This window comes from Lampris incognitus, chromosome 3, assembly GCF_029633865.1.
Source record: "Lampris incognitus isolate fLamInc1 chromosome 3, fLamInc1.hap2, whole genome shotgun sequence".
In the NCBI taxonomy this organism is placed as follows: domain Eukaryota; kingdom Metazoa; phylum Chordata; class Actinopteri; order Lampriformes; family Lampridae; genus Lampris; species Lampris incognitus.
The window spans coordinates 102,419,264-102,439,634 of record NC_079213.1 but is presented as its reverse complement, the minus strand read 5'-3'; the positions used below and the strand labels follow the sequence as shown (position 1 = coordinate 102,439,634).

Genomic DNA, 20,371 nt, shown 5'->3' with positions numbered 1-20,371 from the left:
CTTCTCTAAGTCTAATTTTTCAGTGAAATTTAAGTTCTTGTGCCATAAAAGTTTTTTTTTTCTGCAGTCCTCGTCACAATTTCCCAGTAACGAAGTCCATCAATGGTTGTCCATCAGAAATGCAACAGAAAGGGTCTTGGAATTAAGCATTTTTTTTCTCTGCAGGGACTGATGAGGTTGTACCTTCGCCGGTATTGTACACTGTTAAGATCATTGTGTAATGTCAAGCGAATTGTCACTTCATAAATAGAATAAGGACAAGAACAGTTATTTCAGTCAGTTTTGAATAAAACCCACATCTAATATCATGCAGAGGCCAACAATTTTTAATATTCACTTCACAATATTTTATTTCAACATATGCAGTTTAATCTGTGTATGCAATTGTTTCAGATGACCGTTAAAGTAACTGCCACATTTAGAATTTGCATAAAAAGATGTTTGTTATAGTCCTTACAAAATTTGTCTACAAAATTACATTGTAAAATATATAACAAGTACCAGCATTTGTGTGAAATGTCAGATTTCTAAAGATTTTTAAAGGAGAAAGTGGGATTAAGCACAGTGAGGGCTGCAGCGGCAGGCCATGTGAGCCTCGGTGGTTTCTCTCAGGTCAACACTCTTCTCATAGATATTGCTCAGTTGATTCAGGTTGGAGCCTGCAGTGAGGAGGAGGAAAAAACAACTTAAGAACACCAGATTTCACTCTTTGATAAGTCTTGCCCTTCTCTCGTACTCCTTGGTTACTGTCGCTAAAGTAGACAAATGATAACCATTCATTGAAAACACATTGCTTGTTGACTTCAAGGCCACATCTATACTCACAAAACATATAGGCAGCAGGAACCATTATCCGAACCACTTATCCTGCTCTCAGGGTTGCAGGGATGCTGGAGCCTATCCCAGCAGTCACTGGGCGGCAGGCAGGGAGACACCCTGTACAGGCCGCCAGTCCTTCACAGGGCCGACACACACACACACATTCACACCTAGGGACAATTTTAGCACGGCCAATTCACCTGACCTACATCTTTGGACTGTGAGAGGAAACCGGAGCACCCGGAGGAAACCCACGCAGACACGGGGGAGAACATGCAAACTCCACACAGAGGACGACCCGGGATGACCCCCAAGTTTGGACTACCCCGGGGCTCGAACCCAGGACCTTCTTGCTGTGAGGCAACCACGTTAACCACTGCGCCACCGTGCTGCCCAAGTATAGTATAGTTTATATATTGCAAGTATAGTTGCAATGGCCTATTTTGGTTAACATTTGCGTTTCAGAACCTTTTAAGTACGACTGGTCTTGGACAAGCTAGGGCCATCCAAGTGCCCTTCTCTATGCCCACCCACACTGTGATTTCTGTCTACGCTACATATATATAAAATCCATGGATTGGAGTGTGTCTGGCTGTTGACTTACTGGCTGGCAGGCAGTGGAAGCCGATGGTGACTGGTGTGGTTCTCAGAGGCATGCAGCCGGGCAGGCAGCGTAGCACCGGTTCAACAGAGTAGCACTTGGATTCCTCACCGTGGAACACTATCTGTTTCTCCAGCTTCACCGACTCAAGTTTCATGTAGCATTCTGAAAAGAGGAAAGGATGTCGAACTGTATATGATATTTTTTTTTCATATGGTCATTTGTTAATGGTAACCAAATAAACTGCTTTACTGGGAATTTGTCTTGGTGGGATGCTCAACGTAAGGTCCACAAGGATATAAATACAACGTTCTGGGGGGGTGGGGACTATTTCGTAATATCTATCACATAGTATCTACCTAGTGCGCAATATTTTTGTATATACAATATTAAATCAAAGTGGGCAAAAGAGGAATTTAAGCGGTGCAAAAAGTTAAAAAAAAGGGGCTGAAATGTGCCGACAGCAGGTCATTACTAAAAAGTATCAATGGTATGTGTAAATATGTTTATATTTTGCAGCATCCCATTCCCTAGCCCAGAGTTTATAAACATGGATGAGATTCTTTTTTTGAAGAATCACAGTTTAACATGTGTCTTTAACATTAAGATTTTTTAAATTAAAAATATTCTCAAATCTGAGCATTTACAAACATGGATGCCAGTCGCTGGGATCTGGATTGACTATATGCTGCTTGCTGTGTTGAAGGTGAAAAAAAAAGTCTGTGGTGAAACTGTGATAATTTCTATAGAAAATCGACATTTTTCAAACAGATATAGATAGCATTTTTAAAAAAAATATTTTTCCCCCTTTTTCTCCCCAATTGTACTTGGCCAATTATCCCCCTCTGCCAATCTGGGGAGGGCTGCAGACTACCACATGCCTCCTCCGATACATGTGGAGACACCAGCCACTTCTTTTCACCTGACAGCGAGGAGTTTCACCAGGGGGACATAGCACATGGGCGGATCACGCTATTCCCCCCAGTTCCCCCTCCCCCCCTGAACAGGCGCCCCGACCGACCAGAGGAGGTGCTAGTGCAGCGACCAGGACACATACCCACAGCTGGCTTACCACCTGCAGACGTGGCCAATTGTGTCTGTAGGGACACTCAACCAAGCCGAAGGTAACACGGGGATTCGAACTGGCAATCCCCGTGTTGGTAGGCAACGGAATAGACCGCCACACTACCCCGACGCCCAGCAAATTACATTATTAAAATAACCTGTTTGTAAGCCGTCTTTGCTAACCTTATTGTGAATGAGCCTGCAAAAGCTGAGGTGAAACAGTTACCTGTACTGTTTCCTTGTATGCAGGCATAACATTTCAAATGTTTTCATATGTCAACAAGCAGAGTCTATTCCTCGATCAAAAATGATATTAAGATGCGTAGCATAGGTATTACCGGAGGTGTCACGGCAGCTCTGGGAAGGCAGCACCCAGGAATGAGCGTAGCTGACGGAGCTCTTGGTCAGGCGTCCGTTCGGGATACTATACTCCTGCCTGACTTCTCCATCAGCCTTCCCACAGAGTCCACAGGTCTGTCCCTTCATCCAGTCTGCAACTTTCACCTGGAAAAGGAAAAAAGGTTTTGAAAGAATACCAGTTGTTCTATTGATACAGTTTTAGATCAGGGTCTTGTCTCGTCTGAGTTCATTAATTTCCATCCATCCATTATCTGAACCGCTTATCCTGCTCTCAGGGTCGCGGGGATGCTGGAGCCTATCCCAACAGTCACTGGGCGGCAGGTGGGGAGACACCCTGGACAGGCCGTCACAGGGCCGACACACACCCATTGACACATTAGGGACAATTTAGTACGGCTGATTCACCTGAGACACCCTGGACAGGCCGCCAGGCCATCACACAGGGCCACACACACACACACACACACACACACACACACACACACACACACACACACACACACACACCCATTAATACCTAGGGGCAATTTAGTACGGCCGATTCACCTGACCTACATGTCTTTGGACTGTGGGAAGAAACCCACGCAGACACAGGGAGAACATGCAAACTCCACACAGAGGACGACCCAAGACGACCCCCAAGGTTGGACTACCCCGGGGCTTGAACCCAGGACCTTCTTGCTGTGAGGCAACGCGTTAACCACTGCGCCACCGTGCCGCCCTAGTTCATTAATATAATAGGAAAAATTCATCACCTTAAATGTGTTTCTGTCAAGGTAGATCTCTTGAAGACCATGGCTTGGAGCGTGGAGGGCGATTCCCTCGCCTCTCTGTTTGATCTGGATTTTGTCTGTAATCATTGCCAGTATAAAACATTCAAAACAAGTTTTTAACTGTCTACTTGAAGATGCTCCCTTTGAGGTGGCCCAAAAATGCATCATGTCCCAGCCTGATGTCTTCATGGTAACCGGAGCGGCGGCCTTGTACATTGTTTAAGCACATTTACTTAATATTTTCTGAATCAGTCTCCTGTTTAAATGCTAACCCTGCAGTATGGCACATTGTTACATCACATCTAGTGTGTTGATATGTGCAGTTAGCACATTCCAGAAACATTAGGATAACTGACAAATTCAGTGACCTGTAGGATGCTGATATGGGAGACGACTGATGGGGATTTCAATTCCGTTAACCTTTGCAAAAATGTCGTTGGCCCTGGGGTAAAGGTCGATATCGCTGTTGGGAAAAAAAACACAGGTTTTAGAGTGAAAGACAAACCAAATGAAAAGAAAAAAATAACCAAATGTCAATTATTTTTCTAATTTTTTGATTTCTAATATTTCCAGTTCTTACACGAAAACAGCTTTTTTTCATTTGTATTTTAAGTATGTACTATACATACATGTTGGCGATTTTCACGTTGAGTTGGTTTTGCTCAGTGTGATCCCTCTTCAGCAGAACTATGAATTTGAGTTCTTCAGTACAATCCTGAGCCAAAACCTGGTAGCACGAGTGCGGCATCTCATTCGTGTATTTTCGTTTGTTAAATGTAGTTAGCGTGTCTCTGACCATGGTGCACTCCGCTAGAGTTGAAGGAAGATGAAGATGAAGATGAATCAACATGTGAGTCAGCTGAACTATTCACTGGCATAGACTTGGGTGGGGTGAGTAATGGGCACATGCTCCCATCTACTATTGGGCCTTCACTGTTAAAACTCCATTTAATTTGTACAGCCTTACCTGCATGAGCCTTGGTGAGCACATAGTAGATCTTGTCGGCTAGATTGTCCTGATAGGCTTCCAACTCGGCAGCGGTATCTCCAATGGGCAGATACAAAGGAAGACCCACACCCAATTTGTACATGGTCCTCTACAATATTATCATGGAAACAGTTTAGCATGAATCAGAAAATATATATTTACACTTCAAATTAAGGGAAAAAAATGTAAAATGCCCAATTTATTGAAAGGGTTTTTGATATAGTTTTAGACTATCATCATAATCAATAGAAATTTAAAGTGGGTTGAGAATACAAATGTTATATACTGTAAAGTGCAACGTCTGTTTTTGTTAAGGAAACTTGGCAAATTTAAGATAGATAGGAAAATTATTTTATTGCTCTGTACATCGTATATTGAGTCTGTACTCAATTTTTCCACTATTGCTTGCTTTTGTAATTTGAATTTGAAATGTAAAATCTTTTTGCATAGAATAGTGAAGATGTCCTCTAACATTACATTACCACAATGTGTGTTACCGATTCTATATGATCAAAATGTTTTGAGGGTGGCTTCGTTCATTTTAGCTGATCACTGTCTACCTTCAGCTAGACAGTATAGGGCTCCCATTTTTAAATCTGGTGGAGCCAGAAAGTCCTTTCTAGTGAGAGCCATTGCAGCTTTTAATTGTGGTGGACTGAGAGAACCTACCTCCAGTAATTCAGAGTTAGGCTTGCTGTTATAGTACTACTGTCTACATTTGTATTATGTAATTTGATTTTATATTATTTTACTCTCTTTCATTGTTATGTGGGGTTGTATATTGTTCAACTATTGTATATCATGTGTTGTCTCTGCTGCACAAAAATTGCCCCCCCCCCCCACATTAAAGAACTACTACTACTACTATTACTACTACTGGGGCAGCAGGGCTCAGGAGGTAGAGCGGGTCGTCTAGTAATCGGAAGGTCACTGATTCGATCCCTGGCTCCCCGACAGCATGTCGAAGTGTCCTTGAAGAGGTAGAGCGGGTCGTCTAGTAATCGGAAGGTCACCGATTCGATCCCCGGCTCCCCGACAGCATGTCGAAGTGTCCTTGAGCAAGACACCGAATGCTTAACTGCTCCTAATGAGCAGGTTGGCACCTTGCATGGCAGCCTCCAACATCAGTGTATGAATGTGTGTGCGAATGGGTGAAAGTGAGGCATACTAAAGTGCTTTGAGTAGTTGGTAGACTAGAAAAGCGCTGTATAAATGCAGTCCATTTACCATTTTACTATTTTAGTTGAGCAAGTACTCATCCATTAAGTCCAGTTATTTTGAAATACTTTGTTAAAGGGAGGGAAAAAAAGCATACCTTTGGTGTCTTCAGCACAATGTTCATGCTTCTCTCAGAAGCAATGATCATAGACAGTATGACTTGGTTGCGGGCGTTCTTGACCTTTGCTAGGCTAGCACCACCCATATCAGCAAGGCTTTGAATGTACTCAGACAGTCTAAATGGTGAAACAGTCATAGATAATAAGATTTAGCTTTACACATATTATAAAAGATGCTTCAACAAAGACTGAAATTGATTTTGGGCTCTGACGAATGACTTTACATCTTTGCGTAGTGCTTCATGCTGCTTGGAAGCTTGTCCCAAGTCAGTTTCACACGGAATGCAGGATCATGGGCCACGTGACCAGTTTCAGCAATGATTTCTGTCTCATATTGTTTGCATTCAATGCCCCAAGCAATCTTTGCCTGATGGAAAAAGATGTTTTTGTGGGTCATAATATTGCAAAACAGAAATCATGACAACTACTGATCTGCTCAAATGAACCAAAGACCACGGTACAAATTTTACCATGAGTTTTTGGTAGCTTAGCATCACACCATCAGCACAGATTCTCCAGTTGTCATCTTCTACAAGATTGGCAAAGATTATCTGCACTCGGGAGGTGGCTTTGTCGTAGTAGGCTGTAATCTGGTATCCCTGAAGCTTTTGGTCAGCTCTCACAGCACGGATGAGGATTGTGACAGCAGGAGTAATGGCATTTGCAAGGTATTTAGCCTGAATTGATACAAACAAGGGATTGAAGTTAATGACATTTGTTAGGTTTACTCTTTGTATCTGTGTGATTATCATTTTGCTGGTCTGGTGCCTGACCTTATTGTAGATGGCCTCAAAGCTGGAAGCACTACTCCAGGTGGAGTCTCTTGTTTTGGAAACAGCGTGCTGCAAAAAAAAAATGGCACATCACCGTTTGCCTGATGGAGGAGAGTATATGGTATGTCTGGCCCAAGTTCATAAAACAACAATCAGATAATCACCAGGTGTTTGTGGTACTTGGAAAACTTCATTTCACGGACTTCCTGCTGTAATACAAATGTACAGCATGTTAATTTACACTTAAATCAGTTAATGAAACCATCTCCCCTTATCAACTGTTTTTACAAAAAATGTGCAATAGCTGAATTTGCACCTTACCTTTGAGATGCGAGAGCTAGAGCTTGAAGAGCTAGAGCTAGCAGAGCGTCTGCTGGAAACACTGCTTGAAGCACTGCTAGAGCGTGAGCTAGAGGAGCTGTGGGAATGAAGGCTTGATCGGCTGCTGGAGCTGCTGCTGCTGATTCTCTTCGATTGCTTGCCGAGTGGAATGCCAGCATCGACCGCCTGGCTCTTGCGGCGGGAAGAAGAGCTAGAGGAACGTTTGGACGAGCGAGAAGAAGAGGAGGCTGAACTGAGCTTAGAGCTGGAACTGCTGGAACGAGAACTGCTAGAACTGGATGAGGATGTAGTGCCATTCTTCAAACCAGGAACAAGGATTTTTTTCAGCTTCAGCAGGACGTTCTTTTCTTCTGGAATTTCCTCTTCTTCACTCACCCTGATCACTTTGATGATCTTCTCTGCTGCCTTGTCTCCAAGCTGAACCTCAATTTCAATCTTTTCAACAACTGGTCCAGCAGCTACAACCCAAAGAAAGCAAGACATGCTGTAAGATGGATGAATAGAAAGATAGATAGATAGATAGATAGATAGATAGATAGATAGATAATCTGTCTTACTTACCTGGAGAGACCCCAACAATGAGTGCATGTTTCCCTATCATGGCGTAGAGTGGACAGTCTTTGATGAAGGCAGCATTCTGAGATTCGATCTCAGTGCACGCTTTGATTCCAAAGGTTTCAGATTGAGCGCACATTTTCCGCTCAAAGAGGCCCTTGATGATTTTCATCTTCTTGATGATTTTGTTGGGCAAATCAACAGGAAGGATTTCGGATGACTTTGACTAGAAAGATGGAAGAACTCACTCACATAAGCAAGATGATGCATTTATTTGGAGAACAAGTGTGGAGCTTTATGTTGGAAAGTGGGTGTCAGGGATTAAATTTACCAAGCCACCAGCCAGAGAAGACACAATCTTAGAAGAGAGTGTAGATGTGAGGACCTCCCTTGACAGCTGCGGAGCCTTCTGAGCTGGGATAATTGGTGTAACTTTTGCAGCTGCAAGATCTTCAACATTTCTTGCAATGGCAAGAGTCTCAACACTGTTGGGATAAGAGAAAAGAAAATGTTTGTTTCAAATTGGAGTTTCTAAATTCTTTATTCAAATCACTTAGAAGACAAGGAATGTTACCTACAGTGCAGATACAATTTTATCCACACCCTCAACAGGTAAAACCTGAATCTTGAAGTTGTCCTTAATCATGTCAATCCTTGCTTCCAGCTTTCCAGGCACAATAGCATGGACTCTTACTCTGGATATCAGGGCAGCCTGAATCAAGGCGGTATTCACTCCCATAACAGCATAGGTGTGCATGGAAAGGCTGGAAGGAGGAGAAAATGAAATTTGAGGGTGAATTCTATGAGTCAACATTCTGGTGAACTGATGTTAAGAAATTCTATCAGTTTCTATTATATAAAGGTAAATTTCCATTTATTTACCTTGGGGCAACTGCAGCCCTCAGCTCAATATCCGATTTAAGGAGCTGGGTAACATGGAAGTTCTCAGGCAGGGGTGGGGTCACAGTGGCATGGACTGTGAGATACAGGGTGTATTTTCTTTTAGGTAATGAAAATCACAGCCCCAATCATAGGGGTTACAAAAAATACTAATATCAATGAAAACGGACTTTCTAAAACTGTAAAAAGTATTATCAAGCAAAAATCTAGCATTGACAGTACTGAGGCAACGAATAACATAAGGTTCCGTGTTTCAGTTTCTTCCTCTGCCACTTCCTCCTCCTTCACAAAAACCAAAAGACAAAAAGAAGTCTGTATGAACACGTGATGGGATCGAAGATGGCGCCATACTATGGCAACTTGCTATGAGCTGCTCTCACTTTGTTGTTTCTTTTTGTGTTATATGTCACTTTTGTTGCACAAAACACATCTTGCACAATTACCTATGATGGCCAGACTTCACTGGACTGGAAGACGGGGGACTTGCCAAGAGACATTACCTTCAACAAACAGGTACCACCATGGAGTAATGGCTGCAGACAGTGCTTCTGGAGGTGAGGTAAATGAGGTGGCACCCTGGTGAGGCAATGACGGCATCCTACCTGTCCCCTGATTCCCAGCATAATGCTTTCTAACATACAGTCCCTCGACAACAAGCTGGACAAACCTCATTGCCAAATAAGCTCTCAAAGGGACATGAAGGACTGTTGTGTGTTCTGCTTTACAGAGAATTGGCTGAGCCCTAATAAACCTGATAGGGCTATACAACTGGAGGGCTTTTCTGTGCACTGTATGGACCCATCCACGATGACTACTGGCAAGGTAAAGGGAGATGGTGTATGCTTCTTTGTTAGCAATTCATGGTGCACTGACGTAATTTGTGATATTGGGCTATACAAATAAATTGTCTTGACTTGACTTGACATGGAAATAGTCTCTCAGTCCTGTTTGCCAGAGTTGGAACAACAATAATGTGCAGACCATTCTATCTCCCAAGGGAATTCATTTCTGTGCTGTTAACTGCTGTCTACATACCACTGCAAGCTACTGACCCAGCGGCGCTGGACGGACTGTATGGAGACATTTGCAGGCAGGAGAACTTGCACCCTGAGGATATTTCAATTGTGGTAGGGGACTTGAACCACTCTAACCTGAAATCTGTGCTACTAAAAATGTTACAAACATGTCACTTCCCCAACTAGAGGCAGTAAAACTCTCAACCACTGTTGCTCCACGGCCAAGGAAGCTTACAGGTCTATCCTACAACCTCGTTTTGGGAAATCCAACCACCTGTCAGTGCTCTTGCTTCCTGCCAACAAGCAGAAAGTGAAGTGCACACAGCCCACTGTGAGGACAGTACAGTGTTGAACTACAGAACATGAATCCCAGTACAGTCTATTCACTCCTAGCCCAACCAGAAGCCCTGGATTGACGACGACATTTTAAATTGGGGGACAAGGAATGCTACAAAAATCCAGGTATGACTAACGAGAGCCATCAGAGCTGCTAAAAGACAATATAGGGACAAACTGGAAAATGACTACAGTGGCTGACTCGTGGCCTATGTAAAGGGGGCTGCAGGTGATTATAGATGATAAATCTAAACCCAGTGTGGCTATCAACACCCCTGCCTCTCTCCCGGATGAGCTTAACAACTTTTATGCCCACATTGAAGCTCACAACTGGGACCCAGTGACCGCAGCACAGTGCCCACCTGATGAAGTCGATCTACAGGCGACAGAGGCTGATGTGAGTAAAACTTTTAAAAGGGTTAAGGCTTGTGAAGCTGCTGGCCCAGACGGCATCCCTTCCCAAGTCCTCAAGGCATGTTACACCAAGCTATCTCAGGTTTTTACTGACATTTTTAGCCTGTCCCTGTCATTGTGTGTGGTTCCACTGTGTTTTCAGAAAACCATCGTGCCTGTTCCTAATAAAACACCTGTCTCTTGCCTAAATGATTACCGACCTGTTGCTTTAACCTCTGTTATATTATAAAGTGACTGGAAAGATTGGGTATATCATATAGAAAATATGTATATATTTTGTATATAACGTATGACTTCCTTTACATAGTCTATGCTTTTTTTGGAGGGGGTGTCCTTTGTCCTTTTACTATCATAATATCTTTATCATTATATTTTTGTTGTCATAATGAGATAATCTGCTTTTACAATACATTAGTGCAATACACTAACACACTACCGTTGCGATTACATGTAACTTTAAAATATACTGTTTTTAACTTTACTGTTTTTTTTTTTTTTTACCTGTTTTCTTTTGATTTCCCCCCTTTTTCTACCCAAATGTACCCGGCCAATTACCCCACTCTTCCGAGCCGTCCTGGTCGCTGCTCCACCCCCTCTGCCGATCTGGGGAGGGCTGCAGACTACCACATGTCTCCTCCGATACATGTGGAGTGGCCAACCGCTTCTTTTCACCTGACAGTGAGGAGTTTCACCAGGGGGATGTAGCGCATGGGAGGATCACGCTATTCCCCCCAGTTCCCTCTCCCCCCCGAACAGCCGCCCCCCCCGACCTGAGGAGGCGCTAGTGCAGTGACCAGGACACATACCCACATCCAGCTTCCCACCTGCAGATGCAGCCAGTTGTATCTGTAGGGACGTCCCAAGCAAGCCGGAGGCAACACGGGGATTCGAACCGGCGATCCACATGTTGGTAAGTAACGGAATAGACTGCTACGCTACCCGGATGCCCTTGATCTACATTTTTATATAACATTACTATCTGAACAGGCTTGAGAGCAAGATATGGGAGCAATCAACCTCACTACCCATATACCATGTGTACGTGATCAATAAAGATGACTAACGTTTATTATGATAAGCTTAACCTGTAACTCACATCAGATGGGTCAGGCCAATAGGACTTACTGTTGATGGCTGCAGCAGCCACAGTGGCGGAGTAGAAGCTGAGCTCCATCGGCAGACCAACAGCAGTGGGGAAGATGCGGCGCACCTCAGCAGCCAGCATAGGTCGGGCATGATGGAATTTAAAACCGGACAGCAGACCTTCCAAGACCTGCCTTCCATAAGCACGAACCCTAGGGCCTGAGGCAAACTGTGGAAAAAATGCTGTTTCAAGCGACAATCTTGGAGATTTCCATGTTAACAAATGTCCTCCTCAATATTTTCTATTGCTGCCTTATATAAGACAATATCCAGTCGATGAACACACAACTCAGGACTGCTTTTGTTGGTTATTATAATGGTTACCGTCGGGAAGGAATTTTCCTGGAAAAATTAGTTGGAGCATAGTGTTTTTCATCGTCAGAGCAACCAAATGAGGAAGAATAAGATAGGTTGCTGGGAGTTTTAAGAAAAAGCAAAGTTGCTGTGTCAAACAAGTAGATACATATGGTAGAAGAGCTTTGCCCTCAGAACTTGGATCTTTGGGACTTGGAGTGCTCAAACACCAATGCAATTGCCAAAACAAAAAGGACAATTTTCAAGGATATAGCATTAAATTATTAATTTGATTTACATTATTATCGAACATATCTTCCAGTCCTAGATTAGTTATTGATTAAATCAAATGCCACATCTGACCAAATGAACAAGATGCTTTACCTCAATAATCTGATCAACTATGGCTTTGTCAACACTGGCAAATGCTATTTCCTGTCCGAAGAATTTCACATACACAGATCCCAGTGGCTGACTTGTAGGGTGGGCCCTCCAGTCAGAGAGCTGTGGGAGAAAATAAGATGTTTCATCCAGCTTTCTAATTAATTATAAAATCTCTTCAATTACATCAGATTTCTTTGGAAAAAATAAGAAATTAAAACTCAAGAGGATCCCTCAAACTTACAGCTTTTATAATCTCCTTTATTTTGGTCATCCTGTCAGCGTTTTCTGGAGCCTTGGGTATTTTCATAAGAGCCTCTTGGATTCCCTCTGTTCTTACACCAAACTGAGGGACAGAAATAGCACTTACTTATTGGATGGGCTTTTGCTCAGATAATCTAAAATGATATCTTATTCTAATTCACCTGGTCTATATTGATTGCCATATCATTAGAATGTTATGGTTGCTTGCTTGCTAGTGTTTAAAAACCGGCATTCATATAAATACCTCTAACCAAGCCAGAACTTATTCAGAACATGGTAATGGCCTCAGGGTTAGGCAACCATCCATCCATCCATTATCCAAACCGCTTATCCTGCTCTCAGGGTCAGGGGGATGCTGGAGCCTATCCCAGTAGTCACTGGGCAGCAGGCAGGGATACACCCTGGACAGGCCGCCAGGCCATCACAGGGCCAACACACACACACACACATTCACATTCACACCTAGGGACAATTTAGTACGGCCGATTCACCTGACCTACATGTCTTTGGACTGCGGGAGGAAACCGGAGCACCCGGAGGAAACCCATGCAGACACAGGGAGAACATGCAAACCCCACACAGAGGACGACCCCCAAAGATCGGACTACCCCGGGGCTCGAACCCAGGACCTTTTTGCTGTGAGGCCACCGTGCTAACTGCTGGGCCACCATGCTGCCAGGTTAGGCAACCACTGAATTAAAATGAGCCCCACAGCTTGCAAGCTCATTATGTCCCTTGCTGTTATCACCAATCTATACAATACACTATAAAAATGAAGAAACTATATAAAATATCCACTTAACACTGATGCCTATTCTGAGAAATTTAATGTTTTTGAAAATTAAAAAAAACAAACTTGTATTTGCCATCGAGTACACCACATGGTCATTTACCTCCAAAACATCCGCGTAAGCCCCAGCTAGGTATGTTCGGGCTTTGGCCACAATGGTTCTTGGCAAAACGGTTGCTGCATCGTTGATGTAGAAAGCAGTGCCGGCAGCTCCCACCATCCAGGGGCCTGGAGGAAAAACAAGAAAAACAATTAAATCTTAGGTTTTAGAACCATCATATGAACCAAAGATAAAGTACTACATCTATCAAAACTAATTGTTTGTCAGAATGACCAATTGAAACTTTATCAAAATAATGATCTTACTGTGATAGGTGTCAAGATAGAACGTCTTGCTGTAGCGATAGCTGAGTCTTTCATATTTGGGGCTCAGGATTTTCACGGCAACATCACAGGCCGCAGCACTGAAAGCAGAACATCAAACTCTTTTTGAGACTTTAGTGATTCAAGAATATAAAACAGCCCGAAGAGCTTATAATTAGGGATCTTACACTGTTGCCAAGTCAGGGGCAGTGTTCTTGGTCATGGCCTTCATGTAGGAATAGACAAAGCTTGCAACCTGCAAATTTGCTTCATTCAAAACTGCATCAGCGAGTGTGGTGACAAGCCCCGTGGGGAGTTTGGTCTCAAACAGCACAATGGCGGCAACCATACGGATTTCTGCGTGCAGAGCCTTGTCCATGAACACCTGAAGAGCCACATCTTGGACCTAATTCACAAAAAATGCATACAGGTTAAAATTGCACATGGTGGATATGTGTCAAACTTTGTATTCAATTTCAGTAACAGAACAGAATGTCTGATCTAAGTCTCACCGTCTTGGGTTCCTTCTTTGCAATATTCCTGAGGGCCAAGATGGCATCAATATGAACTCTCAGTGGCAAAGCCGCGGCAGCAGTACCAAACCCAGGCAGAAGCTTCATGATTGGCTTAAGGCTGGCAGGGTGGCCGGCGTTACCCAGAACTTTGAGAAGAACTATAAGATCTTCATGTTCAGCCTTAGCAGCAGCCTTAACTACCTGCTCATGAATGGGCTATGACAGGAAGAGAAATTAAAAGTTAGTTTTTGCTTTTAATCCATGATGTTGCATTTGAAATTTAGCTTTAAAAAAGAAAAAAGAAAAAACATTCTTTACCCTCACAAGCTCCGCTGGGCACGTTGGATTCTCAGCACAGTATTTGGCGACCATGGTACCATAACCCAGCAGGACAATCTTGCGCAGAATTGGGTTTGCCTGAACCTTGTGGTTGAAAGCCAGGCCCTGTGAGGAGTAGTGGAAAAGTTGGTGAAACTATTGCTTTAATAATCATAATTATATCTTTTATCATATTTTTGCCGTGATAATGAGAAAATGTTATGACAGTTTACTAGTGCAAAATACCGACCCACTGCCACTGCACTGAACTTTAACTTCTGCTATTTTTGACTTTGCTGTTTATAAACTTACTTCAATGCTGTTTGTAGATGACACTACTTTAAGAGCTAAACCCACCTCAACAAGTTTGATGGCCTCCCGGTCGGCCGTCACCATTTGCACAGACGCAATCAGGGCATGAGCAGCTTCGGCAGAAGTGATGTCATCAGCAATGAACTTCTCCTTGATGAACTTCAGAGCAACATGCGTTCCAATGGCGGGGACTGCATCCAGCAACCAGTGTCTGAAAACATACACCTCAAAATGTTGTTCAGAGTGATTCTTTTCCTTTTTTAGTTCAGCAAACCTAATTATCGAACTATCTCTGAGAGCACAGTGATTTTTTTTTTATGTTCTTTTTTGGATAAAAGCTGCCCTTACCTGTATTCTGGTTTGACACTGACTGTAGCCCAGAGAGATTCAATAGTCTCCAATCTGGCCACACGAAGAAGCTGGATAAGTTCAATAAACTTGAGGGGTGCGTCCTCATGAACCTTATCCACATTGTAGGCCACCAGGTGGTTCAGAATCTCAACAATCTGTCAAAAACCCACAATGCTCCAGTATTAGTCTGTTGTCAAATGCTGAATCTAGGCAAGAATCTGAAGTAGAGCCGGGCAAAAATTCAATCTTATCGTTTATTGTGTTTTAGTGGTATTGTATCTGGATGAAATTCAGGTAATTTCACGTATCACAATGATTTTGCTGTCAAAATTAATGACAAGGAGAATCTATTGCCTAAAATTTCCCACAAAATGAGTTCTGAAATATTTGGGGTATTTGAAAACTACTTTTGATTTGATATTATACTTTTCATAACCAAACAGTTCAATGTGCTGAACCTCTAAAACACAGTACTTTTACATACCATGTTATCAGATATTGTGATATGTACAGTGCATTCAGAAAGTATTCACACCCCTTCACTTTCCCCACATTTTGTTATGTCACAGCCTTATTCCAAAATGGATTAAATTCCTTTTTTTTCCTCATCAATCTACATACAATACCCCATAATGACAAAGTGAAAAAGGTTTTGTAGAAATTTTTGCAAATTTATTAAAAATAAAAAACTGAAATATTGCATGTACATAAGTATTCACACCCTTTGCTATGACACTCAAAATTGAGCTCAGGTTCATCCTGTTTCCACTGATCATTCTTGAGATGTTTCTACATCTTGATTGGAGTCCACCCATAGTAAATTCAATTGATTGGACATGATTTGGAAAGCCACACACGTGTCTATATAAGGTCCCACTGTTGACAGTGCATGTCAGAGCAGAAACCAAGCCATGAAGTCAAAGGACCTCTGAGACAGGATTGTATCGAGGCACAGATCTGGGGAAGGGTACAAAAAAAATTCTATAGCTTTGAAGGTCCCGAAGAGCACAGTGGTCTCCATCATTCGTAAATGGAAGAAGTTTGGATTCACCAGGACTCTTCCTAGAGCTGGCCGCCCAGCCAAACTGAGCAATCGGGGGAGAAGGGCCTTGGTCAGGGAGGTGACCAAGAACCCGATGGTCACTCTGACAGAGCTCCAGCATCCCTCTGTGGAGATGGGAGAACCTTCCAGAAGGACAACCATCTCTGCAGCACTCCACCAATCAGGCCTTTATGGTAGAGTGGCCAGACGGAAGCCTCTGCTCAGTAAAAGGCACATGACAGCCCGCTTGGAGTTTGCCAGAAAGCACCTAAAGGACTCTCAGACCATGAGAAACAAGATTCTCTGGTCTGATGAAACCAAGACTGAACTCTTTGGCCTGAATGCCAAACGTCACGTCTGGAGGAAACCAGGCACCTCTCATCACCTTGCTAATACCATCCCTACAGTGAAGCATGGTGGTGGCAGCATCATGCTGTGGGGATGTTTTTCAGCGGCAGGAACTGGGAAACTAGTCAGGATAGAGGGAAAGATGAATGGAGCAAAGTACAGAGAGATCCTTGATAAAAACCTGCTCAAGAGTGCTCAGGACCTCAGACTGGGGCGAAGGTTTACCTTTCAACACGACAACGACCTTAAGCACACAGCCAAGACAACGAAGGAGTGGCTTCGGGACAAGTCTGTGAATGTCCTTGAGTGGCCCAGCCAGAGCCCAGACTTGAACCCCATTGAACAGGTCTGGAAAGACCTGAAAATAGCTATGCAGCGACACTCCTCATCTAACCTTACAGAGCTAGAGAGGATCTGCAGAGAAGAATGGGAGAAATACCCCAAATATAGGTGTGCTAAGCTTGTAGCTTCATACCCAAGAAGACTTGGGGCTGTAATCGCTGCCACAGGTGCCTCAACCAAGTACTGAGTAAAGGGTGTGAATACTTATGTACATGCAATATTTCAGTTTTTTATTTTTAATGAATTTGCAAAAATTTCTACAAAACCTTTTTCACTTTGTCGTTATGGGGTATTGTCTGTAGATTGATGAGAAAAAAAGGAATTTAATCCATTTTGGAATAAGGCTGTAACATAACAAAATGTGGGGAAAGTGAAGGGGTGTGAATACTTTCCAGATGCGCTGTATATTGACATTGTGTAACATTTGATATGATTATCGTGATAATATCTTCCATATTGCCCAGCACTGATCTAAGTGGAAGACATTTCTTTTTTTTTTTGCTTCACAGTACCTGAGCCTCTGTGTTGCTGATCCTAAGAAGCTGGATGGGCGTTTGGAGAAGTTCAGAGGCAAACTCATACTGCAGGGATCCACGCTCGATGTATTGTGCCCTGATGGGTGCCACTGGGATCTTCTCAATGTTGAGCAAGGTCAGGACTTGCCTGTGAAAACACGTAAATCCACTCACATCTGTACTAAGATACGTTGTGTTGTAAACGGCGTCCATATTAACACCACACTTCACCACTTTCTTTTTATTTTAATTGAGTACATACTTAGCTTCCATCTGGGCGGCACCGTTCATGATGTTCAGAGGGGAGAACTGGATCAACTCGGTTGCAGTGGCCTCCAAGATCAGAGCACCTGTGGTGGTTGGCTTCAGGATGTAGTTGTAAGCAGAGGTTCCTGTCAGGGTCTTTCCTTTCTGGGTAGAAAAAAGACACAATATCGTCACGTCGCTAGTGGTGGTGGTTAGGAGTAAACCGCACACCAGAGTATCAGATCAGATGAAAAAAATCACTTACAGCCTGGCACTCAACGCATGACTCTGTATACACCAGACCGATTTCCTTAATGATTCTGTCCTGGCAGTGGTTCAAATCTTTGGTCTTGGTCAGACGGAGGCGGTCCTCCTTTGTGTCCTCGCTGATGATGTAGTTGGTCTTGCACACACCCTGAGCTCCAGCCTGAATAACATGACAACGCACACAGTTCAGGTAAATCCAATACTACAGTATGGTCATTCCTTGTCCTCTAGCAAGTCACAAACCCTTATTCCATTTCCTTGATTCTGATTCTCACGTCACTATTTCTCTGGCCATTGTTTCATAATGTGTGTTGGTAAAGCACTTAGCAGTTATTTTGTAAATGATGTTGATGATTATTATTTGTGAGCAAAGTTATTCCAATAACAAACTGTATGGCAAACCTCTTGCAGCTCGTAGACCCGCTGTGTCTTCTTGATGTTGAGCTGTAAGATGTTGAGGATCCCTCGGAAGATGTTCAGCACAGTGGCAGACACACCGTCAGGAGCAAACACCTTACCCACCACGCCGTTGGCATACTCAAACCTGACCGGTGTCTGGAGCTGAGCGGCCAGTGCCGTGGTGAGTTTGATGGCCGGGGTGAACAGGTCTTTGGGCCAGATTCCGCTGTATTCAAAGAGCTCTGGTTCCACCAGCTTATTAGGAAAAGCAACAACAAAAAGACATACATGTTAGGGTTAATACTCCTGTCTGTGCCCCGACCGAGGCATGGCAAGACGAACTGGAGTTGGTCCCCGGGCACTGCACGGCGACTGCCCACTGCTCCTAGCTACACAGCTGGGATGGGTTAAATGCAGGGAGGAATTTCCCCACAGGGATCAATCAAAATCAAAAAACAAACGTTTTCTTTTTTTATTCTGTTTTTTTTTCCCCCCCAGTGACAACTCGATAAAGTGGAGAGCTGAAAATTTTGCTTCAATTTTAAGGGAACTGGCTTCCGGTCCATGGACTACCCAAAGGTGAGAGTGAAAATTAAGATTAAGAGTCATGTAGATTGATTAGTAAGTTTACTAGTACAATATAAAGACACAAGGACGTGAAAAAAATGTATAAAAAAACTAGTAAGAACATTTTATTATAGATGATGGTATTAAGATACATTGGTGGTATTTACCTTTATCAGGAAGGTGTTTGGATCGACTGCACTGATGAAAACTTTGCTGGTGATCTTCACTCCGGCCCTGGCCAGGCCCTCCTCTGGCAGGCCGCCCAGAACCACCGCTTCATATTTGTAAATGTAGGTCTTATCTGTGGCAAACTCGGGAGCTGCAACAGTCATTTATGATCATTATCATAATCGATTTATTAACATATGACATTCTTTAAATCTTTTATAATGACTACCATCACTCAAGGTCATATTAAGAGCCAGGTACTTATAATATTTAGGCATTTGTTTTTAATTTTTCAAAAAAATCCACATTGCTAAGAAAAATAATAAATTTCCCACTTTTTTTTTACACACAACCCCCCCCCCAAACTAGTTTCCATTACCATGCACATGAGGATGATTAATACACAATGTCTTATTCAATCAGGATCCTCAGAGATCCAGCATTTGGATGTCAGTGGGTTTTTTTTAACTTACATTGCATCTTTATATATTTCTACTGTAGTTTCGAATGACACTTACCTAAGTTAACCTGATGACCCGCTGCAAAAATATATGCAAACTGGTTTTTATTTCAACATATGAAACAATCGTGAGAAAAATAATCGTGATCAAATAATCGTGAAAAAATTATCGTGATAAAATTATCGTGAAAAAAAAAATCATGAAAAAATACATGGAAAAATTCCTGTAAATCTTCAGAACAGTGTAACAGAAAATGTAATCCTGCTGGTAAATGCAGTTTTTTTTAAATATATATATATATATTTCTGTTTCACTGAAATATAAAATATGACCTTATAAAATTGAATAGGTGGCTGTCTAGTGATGATATCAGCTCTGGTGATTAACACAGTACACAGGGATATAGCCATCCAGATGTACATTAGTGCGACAGTAGTTCTCAGAATTAAATGTAAGTTTTTGGATTTCTTTAAACCTCTCTCTGAGGAGACAGCAGCACTTCGTCATCTACACACTACTGATCTTTTTCTGATTGGAAGAAACGTCAAAATGAGCAGAAATACACTAACTATGATGTTCAGTATTAGGGGAATACACCTTTAAGGACACAGGGAGTTATGGGATAGTAAACAGAGCAGCCACGGGAGCGGGAAGGTAAGGTCATTACACTAACCCTAACTGTTTAGAAGATATTTAGTTATACTCACCCACGAGGGCTATGGTCAAGCCGAGTACAACCAACCTCATAGCTGCTGGTGTGCACGAGACACTTTCACGGCTTTCCTTTTAAAGCAGTTTTTTTGCTGACTGCATCTGTAAACATGTATCATTAACTAGATGCCAGATTGCAATTCTCATTGATCTTAGCTTGCCCAAACAACACGAACTCAGTGTGCTGAACTAATGAAAGATGTCAGACGCAAAAGGTCGGGTTAACCTGACTCTTGCTTTCCTTTTACAAATAACTCCAAGTTTCAAATGTCCAAGTTTCAAAATGACATTCATT

General features: G+C 42.7%; 1 protein-coding gene across 1 annotated transcript; it reads right to left on the bottom strand.

Annotated features, from left to right (window-relative positions):
• Window positions 1–555: 555 nt before the first annotated feature.
• Window positions 556–20,112, bottom strand: LOC130109486 (vitellogenin-2-like). Its single transcript, XM_056276405.1, has 34 exons — window positions 20,073–20,112; window positions 19,423–19,443; window positions 18,904–19,055; window positions 18,173–18,424; window positions 17,769–17,930; window positions 17,520–17,668; window positions 17,255–17,405; window positions 15,008–15,165; window positions 14,705–14,870; window positions 14,348–14,473; window positions 14,027–14,245; window positions 13,703–13,920; window positions 13,518–13,615; window positions 13,255–13,379; window positions 12,342–12,443; window positions 12,101–12,220; window positions 11,405–11,591; window positions 8,496–8,589; window positions 8,192–8,377; window positions 7,945–8,098; window positions 7,620–7,839; window positions 7,038–7,516; window positions 6,881–6,925; window positions 6,717–6,785; window positions 6,414–6,620; window positions 6,168–6,310; window positions 5,922–6,060; window positions 4,586–4,715; window positions 4,248–4,428; window positions 3,987–4,081; window positions 3,601–3,695; window positions 2,824–2,989; window positions 1,424–1,585; window positions 556–659 (listed from the first exon to the last, which is right to left on the bottom strand). Exons 1-34 carry the CDS (start codon window positions 20,110–20,112, stop codon window positions 556–558), a joined length of 5,115 nt encoding a protein of 1,704 aa, XP_056132380.1.
• Window positions 20,113–20,371: the final 259 nt, after the last annotated feature.